The 18,048-nt window shown below is 38.6% G+C and overlaps 1 protein-coding gene across 11 annotated transcripts in view; it reads right to left on the bottom strand.

Annotated features, from left to right (window-relative positions):
* FGD4 (FYVE, RhoGEF and PH domain containing 4) overlaps positions 1-18,048 on the bottom strand; it is a 289,247-nt gene that overhangs the window by 72,188 nt on the left and 199,011 nt on the right. For 10 of the 11 annotated variants that reach the window (XM_069585362.1, XM_069585363.1, XM_069585365.1 and 7 more), the window contains 3 exons: positions 13,137-13,275; positions 10,797-10,855; positions 10,325-10,471 (listed from right to left, as the gene is read on the bottom strand). The exons of the other annotated variant lie outside the window; for it this stretch is intronic. In XM_069585362.1, the coding sequence (XP_069441463.1) occupies positions 10,325-10,471; positions 10,797-10,855; positions 13,137-13,275 (345 nt within the window). The remainder of the gene's footprint in view (positions 1-10,324; positions 10,472-10,796; positions 10,856-13,136; positions 13,276-18,048) is intronic. 11 annotated transcript variants of the gene reach the window in all.

The following is an 18,048-nucleotide window of genomic DNA, read 5'->3' on the forward strand; positions in this document are numbered from 1 at the left end:
CTGAGACCTTTTGTATACAAAATGATATACAGAAAGAGTCTGGGCTGCGAACGCTACTTAATTTTGTGTTACCCATTGATCTCCATGTTTTATCAAAAGTATAAAAGGCCTTCTGAACAATAAAGGATGGGACCAGTTTCTCGGACCAGCTTCTCGGGCCAGTTTCTCGAACTAGTCTCTCGGCCTGGTTTCTTGGGAATCTGGCTTCCCCCCTGTCTTTTTCTCTCTCTCTTCTTCTCTCCCTTTTCCTCTCTCTGCTCTTTAATTTCAGGCTGAATCTCCACCTGGGGCGCGGAGGCTCGCCAGGTCTACTTACTTGCCCTGGCTGTTAAGACCCACGCGAAAGGGAGCTTAAGGCAAGGCACCCTTAGATATTCAAGCGGGCGCCGGTGGCCCAACGTAGATGGTGCAAATTCCTTGTCTGGAATTTTATTGGTCTTCTGCGTAAACCAAGCTATTCAGCCCTCTTCCTCCACTTAATCTTCCTACTACACTATAGTTTCTTAATCTAATCTTATATCAATCAATAAACAAGTCTTTCCACGCCAACGCCGTCCACCCTTCGAATTTCCTGGATCCACCGGGGCTGGACCCCGGCAGTTCAGTAACAATTTATTAAGGATCTTCTATATACCAGAAACTGAAGTTCTCAGCCACGTAAGTTGAAGCCCTTAGACAATAAAATTAATAATTGTTGTATCTCAGCCAACAAGTCTGTAATAGCTGTTAAAGGAAAAGAGCAATATTTAGCAATTATTTTTACCAATGTGCTTAATGTTAAGTTTATTATACAGAGTGAAGTAAGTCAGAAAGAGAAAGACAAATATCATTATTCTAATGCATATATATGGAATCTAGAAAAATGATACTGAAGAATTTATTTACAGGGCAGCAATGGAGAAATAGACATAGAGAATAGACTTATGGACATGGGGAGAGGGGAGAGGGTGAGATGTACAGAAAGAGTAACATGGAAACTTACAATGCCATATGTAAAACAGACAGCCAACAAGAATTTGCTGTATGGCTCAGAAAACTCAAACGGGGCTCTGTAACAAACTAGAGGAGTGGTGGGATGGGGAGGGAGATGGGAAGGAGGTTCAAAAGGGAGGGGATATATGTATACCTATGGCTGATTCATGTTGAGGTTTGGCAGAAAACAATGAAAGTCTGTAAAGCAATTATCCCTCAATTAAAAAATAAATAAACAATTTTTAAAAGTAGGTACATTATTCATTTAAATTTATTAGAGCATGGGTTAGAACAGTAAATCATCTGGAAAAAACAAAGTCACTGTTTTATATTGTCACCCATCTCCAATAAGAATTCATCATGTATGAATTAACAGAAAAGTCATCTATTTTAGTAAAAAGTCTTTACTTAAAATGAAGAATTTATTTTGAAACTGAATCAAATTACTGCCTCATTTCAACAATGAACAGCTCCTGCTAATTACTACCAAGCAATGATTTGGGGAGGGCATTTAATTAACTTTTAAATATATTAAATTATGCAAAAGGATGAAAGTCTAAGTACCTAGATTAACTTGCAGGCAGATTACTAAAGAAGGTCCATAATTTTCTTCCTACTTCATATTTATTGTTTCTAACATTGTTTCTAAGATTAAATATATTTTTTATAAGACAAAAGCTACTGAGAACTTAACCTCTTATGTAACCTCTCATTCCTCAGGATCACAAGGTTGATCACAAAAGTCACAAGTTGCTGAGAGGATTAAATGAGGAATAATGTCCTGTTCTGCCAGGTCTTCTGTTTAACTCCAAACATCAAAGAAATGTTGATGGATATTTAAAGCATTTCAACATGTTTATGTGACAATGTCCACTGTACTCATTCTGAAAGTAAATTTTTTAACCAGTTGTTCCTCATACATTATTTTTAACTTCCTATGACCAGTGTCATAAATTTCATTTCCACACTGGATAATGCGGAAATAAAAGGTAACCAAATACATTTTAATCAGATATACCTAACTACAACACTTCAAATTCACATTTCTAGAAGGGAATAGAATCCATCTTTATCGTTAGTTGCCCACTATATTCTAAGTATGGCAATCACAGCCTCCTTGTAGTGCACAAAATTTGGAGATCTGAAGCTACTCTTAAAGGTTATCATCATCACTGCAGCTTGATTAAGGCAACACCTTGCTTGCTAACTGTTCATGTTACTATTTCTTTCTCTCTTCTATCAAGGCCTTCTCAGGAGGGGGTTTTGCAACATCTGAACAGTGCAGCAGGGCTACAAAGCAGCCACCAAAATGGAGAGGACTCACACTTTCAAGACAGCAACAACAATCAAATTTTTCTGCAAACTGAGTGACAAATGTAATGTTAAGGAATGAAATTTCTGAGTTATCAGATATACATACTCAAATGTGATGGATAAAGATCGACAAAGTCTTATCATCTTATAGAAACACAAGCCCATGAATATGGAAGTTCTGAGCATTTGCTTTTGGTAGTTATGCTCACAAAAGATGACAGACTGTCTTATAATGATGTGCTTCTCTTTCCCTTTCATGCTTTCAGGATTACATTTCCCCTATTCTTCCTAAGTGGGACTTCGCATTCTAAATTGTCAATATTATATATTAACCTTATATAAACTCAGGTTATAAGATACCTAATAAATACCCTTCTTCTTCTACTTAGAGGTGCAGGTGATAATGCTTACAAAGAAGTCCATGTCATATACATAGAAGAATTAAATAGCTAGTCCTATTCCCTGTGTGAATCTTGCTCCTATGGCAAAAGTCACCATCACCTTCTCTGGGTTTTTGCTAGGACTAAAAGAGTAAGTTATAACAACTGTAGGACCAAGTAGACTGACTTTCCCTTTCAATGAAAGGGATTCTTTTTATTCCATGCCCATAGCTCAGAAGTAGTTACTGATAAAGCATTCTCTGGCTGGCAAGCTGTAGAAGAGCTAGACTGTACCAAAACTTAGAAGAAAATCTCAGTTTTATTAAAACAGTAGGGGGGTTTCACCTACTTGATCTTCAGTGTTCCTTGATTCTTTCAATTCTCTTAAAATATATTACCTGACTGAAACAATTCAATTTTATATCCCACTCATGACAGTTCATTAAAGTTTGCTTTAGAATGTAAAAATAAAATTTTGGAGAAAATTTCCAGTGCCTGGTCTATATTAAAGTTTTAAATTAGTCAACATAAAAAAATATATATGTACATATATACATATATGTATGTGTGTGTGTGTGTGTGTATATATATATATAATGACTCAGTCAAAAGCTACAAGGAAATAAGGACTAGAACTCCAAAGAGCCAAGAATAAAATCTCTTATTCTATGCGAGAATTTAGTGGTTTCTTTAAGATGTCAGATGTGATTATTTACTCAATAGAGTGCCCTACATTAACGTGAAAAGCATAATGAGGAGGCAAGAAAACAATGCAAACACATGATGATCATTTGAAAGCAGAAATCGAATTTTAAATATAAATTTGGCTTTTCAGATTTACAAATGTAATATCTTCAGAGTAAGAAATAGAAAACTAGCCCTCATTTTACTTCTAGAGAGAAAGGAAAATAAAAAGTTACTTCTGAAGTCTCTGCATATAAGAAAAGTAAGATACTCCATGGGAATAAATGTGTACTGCAGAGAAGAGAGGTTCTATGACAAGTGCAGTACTAAAGGGGGAGGACTGAAAGAATGAACATCACAGGAAATGCTTCTAAGATGGTCTTCAAAAGATGGATAAGGCTTTCCTAAAATTTCTCCTGTAGAACTTCATTCTCCCGGAAGGAGAATGACATGTTTGATAACTTATAATAACTGGAACAAGAGAGGTACTTTCACATGCTTTCCTCAAAGTCACTACTGCTGCATCCCCTCAAGGCTCTTAGTCATCTGTGCTCCAAACAGCTTCTTATACTGGCTCTGTATTAAGGTATTCAATCCAAAACTATTTCCACATAATTCTCAAATGTGAACATTAAACCAAGACCACTGGTAGACATATAGCTTAAAGTTTAACTACAGAAACTGTAACACTAATGTTGAAGAGGTGGAAGGCCGGGAGAAATATCAATAACCTCAGATATGCAGATGACACCACCCTTATGGCAGACAGTGAAGAGGAGCTAAAAAGCCTCTTGATGAAAGTGAAAGAGGAGAGTGAAAAAGTTGGCTTAAAGCTCAACATTCAGAAAACAAAGATCATGGCATCCGGTCCCATCACTTCATGGGAAATAGATGGGGAAACAGTGGAAACAGTGTCAGACTTTATTTTTGGGGGCTCCAAAATCACTGCAGATGGTGATTGCAGCCATGAAATTAAAAGATGCTTACTCCTTGGAAGAAAAGTTATGACCAACCTAGATAGTATATTCAAAAGCAGAGACATTACTTTGCCGACTAAGGTCCGTCTAGTCAAGGCTATGGTTTTTCCAGTAGTCATGTATGGATGTGAGAGTTGGACTGTGAAGAAGGCTGAGTGCCGAAGAATTGATGCTTTTGAACTGTGGTGTTGGAGAAGACTCTTAAGAGTCCCTTGGACTGCAAGGAGATCCAACCAGTCCATTCTGAAGGAGATCAACCTTGGGATTTCTTTGGAAGGACTGATGCTGAAGCTGAAACTCCAATACTTTGGCCACCTCATGCAAAGAGTTGACTCAAAAGACTCTGATGCTGGGAGGGATTGGGGGCAGGAGGAGAAGGGGACGACAGAGGATGAGATGGCTGGATGGCATCACTGACTCGACGGACGTGAGTCTGAGTGAACTCTGGGAGTTGGTGATGGACAGGGAGGCCTGGCATGCTGCGATTCATGGGGTCGCAAAAAGTCGGACACGACTGAGCGACTGAACTGAACTGAACCTAAAGGTAAAGACAAACGGAAGACACTGACTACCAGGCATTTTGCCCAGAAAAGATATTAAGCATGTCTTTTTAATGTGGATTTCTGATGCTCTGACATTTTGGGGCCCTGCTGACATTGGAGGACTGCCCGCTCTCAGTCAGTCAGTTCAGTCGCTCAGTCATGTCCGACTCTTTGTGACCCCATGCACCGCAGCATGCCAGGCCTCCCTGTCCATCACCAACTCCCAGAGTTCACTCAGACTCACGTCCGTCGAGTCAGTGATGCCATCCAGCCATCTCATCCTCTGTCGTCCCCTTCTCCTCCTGTCCTCAATCTTTTCCAGCATCAGGGTCTTTTCCAATGAGTCAGCTCTTCACATCAGGTGGCCAAAGTATTGGAGTTTCAGCTTCAACATCAGTCCTTCCAGTGAACACCCAGGACTGATCGCCTTTAGGATGGACTGGTTCAATTTTCTTGCAGTCCAAGGGACTCTCAAGAGTCTTCTCCAACATCACCGTTCAAATGCATCAATTCTTCTGTGCTCAGCTTTCTTTAGTCCAACTCTCACATCTATACATGACTACTGGAAAAACCAGAGACTTGACTAGACAGACCTTTGTTGACAAAGTAATATCTCTGCTTTTTAATATGTTGTCTACGTTGGTCATAAGTTTCCTTCCAAGGAGTAAGTGTCTTTTAATTTCATGGCTGCAATCACCATCTGCAGTGTTTTTGGAGCCCCCCAAAATAAAGTCTGTCACTGTTTCCCCATCTATTTGCCATGAAGTGATACTCCCTCTCAGGACTACTCAATTCTGAGACAGTGACTGACTCACGTGCAAGGGTAACTTTAAACTAACAGACCCAGAGTCCACACCCCAACAACCTTCTCTATTGAGTTCTTATACTTTGGGCCAGTATTCCCCTTTTCCAAGAACCCTAAGGCTAGGTACCAGGCAACAGTCCCTGTGCTCCACAGCCTAATGAAATGATTTAAACCAGTAAATTCTAAGCATGTTTTCCCTGCCTTGCCTATTCCTTCTTGCAGAAACCAAACTAAAAGTTCTTGCCCACATGTTCTGCTTGCTCCCTCTGCCTTCTACCAACCTTGGTGCTTTTTCATGAAGCCCTTGGTGTGGCGTTCCTCCACCTTTTGGGATCTGTGGGTATAACTATCTTTTCAATGGCAATCATCTCCTGATGTGTTGGCTGCACCATATCCGAGTAACCAAACCTATATTTCTAAGTAAATAGCTCTCTGAACCCTAATAAAATATTACAAGTCCCTGATTTACATTTAGGTCTCTATAAAACCTCTGAAAGGTGAAGTTCTTCTTTTGAGCCCAAATGAAGATTTTTTTTTATAGGTAATTTGGAAACTATCTATAAAAATTATGCTATGAGATATAATTCAAAAAACCCTTTTAAAAAGTATAATTCATGGTTTTTATATAGCTGTAAGTTGTGCAACCATCACTACTAATTTCAGAACACTTTATGACTCTAAACAGAAATCCTGTGCCTATTTCCTCTCCCCACCAGCCCAAGGCTACCACCACTACTTTCTGTAAGTAGTAAGTAATATTCTAGACATTTCATATAAATGAACTCATATCATACAATGTGGCCTTTTGTGAGTGGCTTATTTCACTTACACAATGTTTCAAAGTTTATCCACATAGCATATATTAGTATTTTATTCCATTTTACTGCCATATAATATTCCAGTGGATAGGTATACCAAATTGTTTATCTATTCATCAACTGATGAACATTTAGGTTGTTTCTACTTTGGGGCTGTAATAAATAATTTTGCTAAGAACATTCATGTACAAATTTTGTGTGGGCATGTTTTCAATTTTCTTGAGCTTTATAAACTTGAACTAGAAATGTTGGATTGTCTGGTGACCAAATGTTCTTTTTTAAAAATGAGAGATATCATGAACACCCTCTGCATGACAGTTAGTTTCTATAAATTTGTCTTTCAAGGGAAGCTGCAATCAGAATCCTCTAGTCCCCAACAACTCATACCAAGGCTCGTGACATGACTGCCATGCAGCAGAAAAGTCAGACGTGACTAACATCCTGAGAATGTGTCATGTGACAGTCACAGGGCAGCCTCTTTATCAATGTAACTGTTTCTTTGCCTAGGATAACAATCACAGAAATAGCTAAAATTTACTGAGCTATTATTCAATTATTCAAGGTTAGTTTATTATTAAACATTGTTAGCTGTTATGATTATTATTGTATCATTAGATATAGAAAGGAAATGGAATTAATAGAGACTAAAATATAAAGGCCTGGATGCCCCAAGAAGAGCACTTATTGTCAGTAAGTCCTAGTTCAGTTCAGTTCAGTCACTCAGTCGTGTCTGACTCTTTGAGACCTCATGAACCACAGCATGCCAGGCCTCCCTGTCCAGCACCAACACCCGGAGTCCACTCAAACCCATGTCCAGCGAGTCGGTGATGCCATTCAACCATCTCATCCTCTGTCGTCCCCTTCTCCTCTTGCCTTCAATCTTTCCCAGCATCAGGGTTTTTCCAATGAGTCAGTTCTTCCCATCAGGTGGCCAAAGAATTGGAGCTTCAGCTTTAGCATAGTCCTTCCAATGATATTCAGGAATAATTTCCCGTAGAAGTGACTGGTTTGATCTCCTTGCAGTCCAAGGGACTCTCAAGAGTCTTCTCCAACACCACAGTTCAAAAGCATCAATTCTTCGGCACTCAGCCTTCTTCACAGTCCAACTCTCATATCCATACATGGCTACTGGAAAAACCATAGCTTTGACTAGATGGACCTTTGTTGGCAAAGTAACATCTCAGTTTTTGAATATGCTGTCTAGGTTGGTCATAGCTTTTCTTCCAAGGGGCAAGCGTCTTTTAATTTCATGGCTGCAATCAACATCTGCAGAGATTTTGGAGCCCAAGAAAATAAAGTCTGTCACTGTTTCCTCCCTTTTTTGCCATGAAGTGATGGGACTGGATGCCACAATCTTCGTTTTTTGAATGTTGAGTTTTAAGCCAGCTTTTTCACTCTCCTCTTTCATTTTCATCAAGAGGTTGTTTAATTCTTCTTTGCTTTCTGCCATAAGCGTGGTATCATCTGCATATCTGAGATGACTGATATTTCTCCTAGCAATCTGAATTCCAGCTTGTGCTTCATCCAGCCCAGCATTTTGCATGACCATCACCTCCACTAGCTTTGCTCATAGTGATGCTTTCTAAGGCCCACTTGACCTCATACTCCAAGATTTCTGGCTCTCGGTGAGTGATCACACAATCATGGTTATCTGGGTCACTAATAACTTTTTTCTATAGTTCTTCTGTGTATTCTTACCACCTCTTTCCATTATCTTCTGTTTCTGTTAGGTCCATACCATTTGTCTTTTATTGTGCCCATCTTTGCATGAAGATGCTTCCCTAATAGCTCAATTGGTAAAGAACCCACCTGCAATACAGGCAACTCCAGTTCAATTCCTGGGTGGGGAAGATCCGCTGGAGAAGGGATATGCTACCCACTCCAGTATTCTGGCCTGGAGAATTCCATGGACTGTATAGTCCATGGGGTCGCAGAGTCGGACACAACAGTGATTTTCACTTTCACTTTGCATGAAATGTTCCCGTTATCTCTAATATTCTTGAAGAGACCTCTAGTCTTTCCCATTCTATTGTTTCCCTTTATTTCTTTGCATTGATTACTTAGGAAGGCTTGTTATCTCTCCTTGCTATTATTTGAAACTCTGCATTCAAATGGGTATATCCTTCATTTTTTCCTTTGCCTTTAGCTTCTCTTCTTTTCTCAGCTATTTGTAAAGCCTCCTCAGACAAACAGTTTGGTTTTTTGCATTTCTTCTTCTTGGTGATGGTTTTAATCACTGCCTTCTATACAATGTTATGAACCTCTGTCCATCATTCTTTAGGTACTCTATCACGTCTAATTCCTTGAATCTATTTGTCACTTCCACTGTATAATCATAAGGGATTTGATTTAGTTCATACCTAAACGGTCTAGTGGCTTTCCCTACTTTCTTCAGTTTAAGTCTGAATTCTGCAATAAGGATATCATGATCTGAGCCACAGGCAACTCCCAGTCTTGTATTTGCTGACTGTATAGAGCTTCTCCATCTTCGGCTGCAAAGAATATAATCAATCTAATTTTGGTGTTAGTGATGTCCATGTGTAGAGTCTTCTCTTGTGTTGTTGGAAGAGGGTGTTTTGTATGACCAGTGTGTTCTCTTGACAAAGCTGTTAGACTTTGCCCTACTTCATTTTGTACCCCAAGGCCAAACTTGCCTGTTACTCTGGGTATCTCTTAACTACCTGCTTTTGCATTCCAGTCCCCTATGATGAAAAGAACATCTTTTTGTTACCAGTTCTAGAAGGTCTTGTAGGTCTTCATAGAACCATTCAACTTCAACTTCTTTGGCATTAGTGGTTGAGACATAGACTTGGATTACTGTGATACTGAATGGTTTGCATTGGAAATGAACAAAAATCATTCTGCCATTTATAAGATTGCATCCAAGTACTGCATTTTGGACTCTGGTTGACTATGAGGGCTACTCCATTTCTTCTAAGGGATTCGTGTCCCCAGTAACAGATATAATGGTCATCTGAACTAAATTCATCTATTCTGGTCCATTTTAGTTCTCTGATTCCTAAAATGTCTTGCCATGTCCTGCTTGACCACTTCCAATTTACCTTGATTCATGGACCTAACATTCCATGTTCCTATGCAATATTGTTCTTTACAGCATGGGACTTTACTTCCATCACCAGTCACATTCACAGCTGGGTGTTGTTTTTGCTTTGGCTTCATCTCTTCATTCTTTCTGGAGTTACTTGTCCACTCTTCTCCAGTAGCACATTGGGCACCTACTGGCCTGGGGAGTCCATCTTTCAGTGTCATATCTTTTTGCCTTTTCCTACTGTTCATGGGGTTCTCAAGGCAGGAATACTGAAGTGGTTTGCCATTCCTTCTCCAGGAAGTTCTAGACTAATTGTCATTTCCAGAAAGTTAAGAGAGGGACAGGGAGTGACTACAGTGAAAAAGAACGATGTAGCAAACTCATGTACTTTTACATAGACATTTGAAGCACAAGTTTTACAACTTTGTCTATATATTTCTTTAAACAAAAATAAAATAGTGATTCCTCACGTATACACTGATGCCTATGATCTTCAAGGAAACATTAAATTTATCTTCACTATGTGTTACTGAAATAAATTACACATGATAAGTACACAAAAAAATACTTCAAAAACAGATTTGTGTCCTTCAAAGAACAAGTTTCAGTTACTATGGACATTCCCTGATGTGGAATCCAGACAGTACTGACTAAATCAGATTAGAAATAATTGCTTAGGTGAGCAAGCAAGTGCCCTTCTTTTCCAAGATACATATAACAGTGTTATAAGGTATTCTTATGTGAATTCCTCATTTGTAGTATTCCTCATACTACAAAACTTACTAAGAAAAGGTAGCGTTCTTGTGCTGATGTGTTTCGAGCAGCTAGTTTGAGGATCTGTCCATCTTTTATTAATTCATTTGAAGGATTTACAATGTCTTCTTCTTCTCCCAACATTTCATAAATCTCTAAGAGTTTCTTTAGGTTTTCCTAGGAAATTAAACAAAACATAGCAAGATCAAATATAAGGAGGTTTCATCTTAATGCCTTTAATCAATGACCGCAGCTAAAATCTACACAATTCAGAAAGGATTGGAACTAAGCATAAGCTTAAGTATAAAGATCAGTTAAGAGCAAATTAAAACCTGGGAGAAGAGGGAAGAGGATAATCACAGATAGTTCTAAACACTTTATAAACAATATTTTTTGTTCACTTGTGTCAATTCATTTTGGTCCAAAACTGTAGATAATATTAGACTACATTATTAACAATTATCTAACTAAAAGATTCCCATTTCCTCTGAAAACTACTTACCATTTTTCTTATTGCACTATTAGAATGGCTTGCTGCTGTAGATATAATTTCAAGTGATTCTAAACAGGAAAAAAGAAAAGTAAATATATTTTGTCCTTTTTACATTACTAGATAGCTGAGTAATATATAGCGTAATAAGGAATCTGAGACCAAAGACACACAATAAAAGCAGGAGCAATTTCCATTTACAAATTGGATACTTCCAAAGTTCATTTGTAAGCACATGATTTGGAATTTGAAAGGTATTTACTCATAAAAAGTCATATACAGTGACTAGGCTCACAGGTACATTTAATTCATTAGGAATCTTCAAAATAGCAAATATCATGACAATAGCTTGTTACAAGGCGCTTTGTCAGGCGTGTTCATATATATTGTGTCAATTCATTTTTATGCAACCCTGAATGGAAAATACATAAGCTTCATTTGGCAGATGAAAGAAGTAGAGAATGATGTTCCTTGGGTAGGGTCACAGATGATGATACTGAAGGGCTACATTTGAAACTAAGTCTTCTGACTCAAAAGCTCTACATTTCAGCAGTAGTAAGTATTTAACTAGTTTTGCAAGTAAATTAACCAACAAACATAATCAGTTTTCTCTGGGAAAACACACTCACAGTTCTAATCTAGGTAAAAGAGAATTTTCTGATGCCAATGTCGATGGAAGGTTTTGTTGCTAGGGCAAGTGGTAGTAAGAGATAGGAACGGGGAAGGTAGGAGCTCCAGGACTACTGGTGAAGAGAGGTCGAAGGTGGAAGCTGAGGCTTCCTGCTGGGTTAACCTGAGGGAATGTTCTCAATCCTCCATCATGCCCTGCTCTCCTCCTTTCTTTTCTATCTTATGAATACTGGTTGGGTTAATTCTGGTATCACAACAACCTCATCATTCTGAACCAACTTTTCTGTCTTCTTTGTTCTACTGCTGAACAAAATGCACTTTTGCTGCTTTTCCTTCTACTTTTAGGTTTCTAAAAGTATTTCTGTGTTTCCTTAGAATGTTAGTATAAGTAGTAATGGGAAATCAAAGAGCAATAAAATACCCTATTATGTTGCCGACTTTCTCATTTTGGAGAGGGGGGAGGCGGTGTGGGGACCACCAGCCCCTACCCCTCTCACTGCACAGTCTTTTTTTTCTATTTTTAAATTTTTATTTATTTAATTTTTTTTCGGCTGCCCTGGGTCTTTGTTTTTGTGTGCAGGATTTCTCTAGTTGCAGCAATCAGGGGCTACTCTTTGTTGTGCTGTATGGGTTTCTCACTTCTGTGGCTTCTCTTGTTTGTGGAACATGAGCTCTATGGTGCATGGCTAAGTAGTTGTGGCTTACACGTTCCACAGTTGTGGTACACAGGCTTAGTTGCTCTGCAGCATGGGGAATCTTCCCAGGCAAGAGATCAAAACTGTATCCCCTGCATTGGCAGGTGAATTCTTAACTACTGGACCATCAGATAATTTCAACTTTCTCACTTTTGACATAGGTACCTTAGCACAAGTCTAAGCCTTTGAATATAGAAGAAAAGGAATTTTTATTTAAATTTTAGAGAATTATCCTGATTTGGGCAATTCAGTACATTCCATATAGGATCCCAGGTAGAGGAAGACAAGTTAAGATGGGCTGGGGCTACTGCCCAAGAGACTAGTCTGAGAAGTAGCAATAGTAATCTAACTTCCAATCTTACTGCTAGTTCTGCTGGTTTTAGTAGCAGTTGTAGTGCATGTTGATTACCAATCCAAGTTAAATTTTCATTCTACACAGTTAACTGATTTTTTCAAAAGTATACAAGAAAACAAATATCTTATTGAAATGCGTAGGTCCTAAAAAATCTTTCATTATGATCTAATTTAAAAAAAAGATAATGAGTAGAACAGGAATAAAGGTTTCTCAGGGAAAATGCTGACACTAAACAGCATTATTTTCTCTTCTATCTTAGTAAAAAGTAGAGAGAAATCACTTTGCTTAGGCTATTTTTAAATAGTAAATGTCATCTTAGTTTTCTTGGTATATATCTACCCCCCTAATTAACCAGCAGCACTAGTAATTCTGAATGGTTGTATTCTTCCTGTGAGAAGATAATTGTGTATTGCTATTCCAGATGTCTCTAAGACTACAGTTTTATATTTCAGAGTTAATCACTACTGTGAAACCAGCATGAGAAATGTGATTTGCATTGCTCTAAACCTATCATTTGGGCTCAAAAGTGCTTGCCTAATTGAGGTGTTGATAACAATTTCCAGTGAGGTTATTTTCTGGCACCAATATTTTACTAAAGTGGCTTCTACTTCACTTTGAAATCACAATGCTACTTGGCCATTAAATTATCCCATAATGGAAGGGGGGATTTACTTTTAGCATCATTCCAGTCCAGAGAATCAGGGGGCAATTTCCTTAGGTAGTCCTTAAGGAGCATCTCATACCGGGGAATGCGCTGAACAGGTTCTAGCATGTGATGCTGCAAAGTCAAGCTCCCACAGATCTTCTGTTTCTGTAATGAGAAAGGTTTTTAAAGAAAGATTTAAAAATTAGGTTAGCCAGTCTAAAAACTCAAGGTAATACAGAACTTTCACTAAGGGCAGTGTTTCTCTACAAAGTGTAGCCTGTGTATCACCTGCATTAGATACATTCCTGGGATGCTACTAAAAATGGAAATCCTAAACACCACTCCAAACTATGAAACCACAATTTTGAGACCACAGCCTGGGCATATGTATTTAAGAACATACCCAATTTTTTCCATTAAAGTCTGAGGACCACCAATCTACTCAGGAAAAAAAAAAAATCAAGCAGAATTTTAAGTAAGAAAATTCCAGATTGATGGCATCTACTTTGACTGGTCATTACAAGGGTTTGTCAGGTCACACTATCAAATCATAACTCCAGAGATTTTCAAAAGAAGCATCTATTGAAAGAGGTTCACTAAGTAACACTATATTAAATGACTATGGATTCAGCAGAAACTATCCCATAATAAGGCTACTATAAATGTCATTTCCTTTGAACTGAAAAGACTCCACATGTAGAAGAGTGACAAGATAATAAAATTTTAATTTTTCATTAGGTCATGGTATTTTCTTTCATTAGAAACCAAACTCTGAATAGATCTCCTTTGCTCTGGCAAAATTGAGTCCATAGAACATGCTTTCAGTAAGCAATTAATGTGGAAGGGGAGAAAAAAAGATTACTTGAAAATAAGATGTGTTCCTCTTCACATTAAACACAGCGGAAACCCCTTAATATATTTACTGATGACCAGGACCAGAGCACTGCAGGGTAAAAATGTGTCAATATTAAGATAAGACATGATATTTGCATTCAAAGCAAACAAGAAACTGAAACATAATCTGGCGTAATAATGTCAAGCTGGGTTTAGATTTATTTTATCTAATGCAGGTTTTCAGGCTGCGGAGTGATATCATTAGATATGACATCTATTAAGATCAATCTATTGCAGTGTGGCCTTTTGAACATGTAGGGAAACTAGTTTGAAAGTTACTGTAGACCAGGAAAAAAGTAAAAACAGCCTGAAATTAGCATGGAAGCTGAGGGTGAATGGCTCCCCTTAATAACCTGTAATTTACAAATATTATAAGTTTAGTTATCCCATTTGACTTTCTCCAGCAAGCCTAGGGGACAGACACACACATATGCATACACATATATATCTCCAGGAAAATATTACTGATCCCCAAATTTTACATGAAGAAACTGGTCCAGAAAAGTTAGGGGAGCTTTCTAAGGTCAAGTGACTATAAGTAGCAGACTATAATCTTAACTAGCTTAGCTGATTCTCAAACTACCACTCCTTTCACAATTCCATCCTTTCCTTATAATATGGAGAAGACAGATATTGCTGATTCAGAGTTTTAATACTTGATAAAACAATAATAATAATCATTATCACCATCACCATATTGAGCATTTATATGAAGCAAGCTCCATGTTAAGTCTCTTGAATATACTGTATAAAAAACACACACAGAGAATGAGGAAAAATGATGAATCAAAGATAAAGCCACGTGATCAAATTCTGGTGAATAAAAGAATATTGGTGTTGTGTAATAAATCCAATCACATAATCACAAACATCACATAGTATAAATGTTATGTGGAAAAAGTGTTTGAAAGCTACAGATGGGAATTGAACATGTTGACTGTGTATTGATGACAAGATGCTCATACATAATTGTGAAGCCAGCACTCAGAATTTCATAACTAGAGTATAGGCATGAAGGACTAAATAAGAAATAATGACCCTATAAGCAGATATTGACTTATATACAGAGTACGTTATGCAAAATGTTGGGCTGGATGAAGCACAAATTGGAATCAAGATTTCCGGGGGAAATATCAATCACCTCAGATATGCAGATGACACCACCCTCACGGCAGAAAGCAAGGAGGAACTAAAGAGACTCTTGATTAAAGTGAAAAGACAGTGAAAAGGCTGGCTTAAAATTCAAAATTCAAAAAATGAAGATCATGGCATCTGGTCCCATCACTTCATGGCAAACAGATGGAGAAACAGCGGAAACAGTGACAGACTTTATCTTCTTTGGGCTCCAAAATCTCTGCAGATGGTGACTGCAATCATGAAATTAAAAGATGTTTCCTCCTTAGAAGGAAAGCTATGACTAACCTAGACAGAATATTAAAAAGCTGAGACATTACTTTGCCGACAAAGGTCCATTCATCTACTCAAAGCTATGGTTTTTCCAGCAGTCATGTATGGATGTGAGAGTTGGACTATAAGGAAAGCTGAGCACCAAAGAATTGATGCTTTTGACCTGTGATGTTGGAGAAGAGTCTTGAGAGTCCCTTGGACTGCAAGGAGATCCAACCAGTCAATCCTAAAGGAAATCAACCCGGAATATTCATTGGAAGGACTGATGCTGAAGCTGAAACTCCAATACTTTGGCCATCTGATGGGAAGAACTGACTCACTGGAAAAGACCCTGATGCTGGGGAAGATTGAAGGCAGGAGGAAAAGGGGATGACAGAGGATGAGACGGTTGGATGGCATTACCGACTTGATGGACATGAGTTTGAGCAAGCTCTGGGAGTTGGTGATGGAGAGGGAAGCCTGGCATGCTGCAGTCCATGGGGTTGCAAAGGGTCGGACACAACTGAGCAACTGAACTGAACTGACCCTATAAGCATCTGTATGACATTATAGTTAAAGGCTTGAGAAGCTACGACATCACTGAGAGAGTGGAGAGAAAGATTATGCAGGGCAAAAAACCTTATATTCTGCCCACATTTCAATATTAGCAAAAGGAGTTAGTGAAAGAATCAAAGAAAGAACCAGTGTTCAGAGATAGATGACTGCTTAATCATAAGAGAAAAGAGACATTTAAGAAAAGGAGTGAAGGGCAAGGGCAGGACTTTTGGCTACGACTGAGTAATAATGATGCTGGCAAAAATCACCCCTTTAAAAAGCAACTTTAAAGCTGGATAAAACTTAACAACAACAACAATCATTTCAGTACTTTGGAAATTGACCAAAAGCACGTAACAATCTGAAAATTTTATTTTACTTATTTATTTTTTAAACTGCTGAACTTTGGGTAAGAACAGTAAGAATCTGTGGTCTTCTGGCCTGTGTGTGTTAGTCGCTCAGTCGTGTCCAACTGTTTGCAACCTCATGGACTGTAGAACTCCAGGCTCTTTCATCCATGGGATTTTTTCAGGCAAGAATACTGGAGTGGGTTGCCATTTCTTTCTTCAGAACATCTTACCAACCCAGAAATCAAACCAGGGTCTCCCACATTGCAGGCAGACTCTTCTGTCTGAGCCACCAGGGAAGCTCTGACCTGAGGCTTTTGGCCTGAGACTGTACCTATTCTTCCATCAGCTCAGTCAATGGGAAGATTTTCCCAGGGTGGGACAGGCTGTGAGGACTGGTAGTTTCTCTGCAGAAAATAAAGAGGGCTCATCTGATTTAGAGTGATGAACAAAGCACACACCCAGCAATATTGTCAGTGAACAGTATGAAAAGGCAAAAAGACAGGACACTGAAAGATGAAATCCCCAGGTCGGTAGGTGCCCAGTATGCTACTGGAGATCAGCAGGAGAAATAACTCCAGAAAGAATGAAGGGATGGAGCCAAAGCAAAAACAACACCCAGCTGTGGATGTGACTGGTGATAGAAGCAAAGGCTGATGCTGTAAAGAGCAATATTGCATAGGAACATGGAATGTAGGTCCATGAATCAAGGTAAATTGGAAGTGGTCAAACAGGAGATGGCAAGAGTGAACATCGACATTTTAGGAATCAGCAAACTAAAATGGACTGGAATGGGTGAGTTTAACTCAGATGACCATTTTATCTACTACTGCGGGCAAGAATCCCTTAGAAGAAATGAAGTAGCCCTCATAGTAAACAAAAGAGTATGAAATGCAGTACTTGGATGCAATCTCAAAATTGACAGAATGATCTCTGTTCGTTTTCAAGACCAACCATTCAATATTACAGTAATCCAAGTTTATGCCCTGACCACTAATGCCGAAGAAGCTGAAGTTCAACAGTTCTATGAAGACCTATAATACTTTCTAGAAGTAACAACAAAAAAAGATGTCCTTTTCATTACAGGGGACTGGAATGCAAAAGTAGGGAATCAGGAGATACCTAGAGTAACAGGCAAATTTGGCCTTGGAGCACAGAATGAAGCAGGGCAAAGGCTCATAGAGTTCTGCCAAGAGAATGCACTCATCATAGGAAACACCCTCTTCAAACAACACAAGAGACGATTCTACACATGGACATCACCAGATGGCTAACACCGAAATCAGACTGATTATATTCCTTGCAGCCAAAGATGGAGAAGCGCTATACAGTCAGCAAAACAAGACGGGGAGCTGACTGGGGCTCAGATCATTAACTCCTTATTTCCAAATTCAGACTTAAATTGAAGCAAGTAGAGAAAACCACTAGACCATTCAGGTATAACCTAAATCAAATTCCTTATGATTATACAGTGGAAGTAAGAAATAGATTCAAGGGATTAGATCTGATAGACAGTACCTGGAGAACTAGGGACAGAGCTTTGTGACACTGTACAGGAGACAGGAATTGAGACCACCCCAAGAAAAAGAAATGCAAAAAAGCAAAATGGTTGTTGAGGAGGCCTTACGGATAGCTGAAAAAAGAAAAGATGTGAAAGGCAAAGGAGAAAAGGAAAGATATACCCATTTGAATGCAGAGTTCCAAAGAATAGCAAGGAGAGATAAGAAAGGCTTCCTCAGTGATCAGTGCAAAGAAA

This window comes from Ovis canadensis, chromosome 3 (genome assembly GCF_042477335.2).
Source record: "Ovis canadensis isolate MfBH-ARS-UI-01 breed Bighorn chromosome 3, ARS-UI_OviCan_v2, whole genome shotgun sequence".
Taxonomy (NCBI): Eukaryota; Metazoa; Chordata; class Mammalia; order Artiodactyla; family Bovidae; genus Ovis; species Ovis canadensis.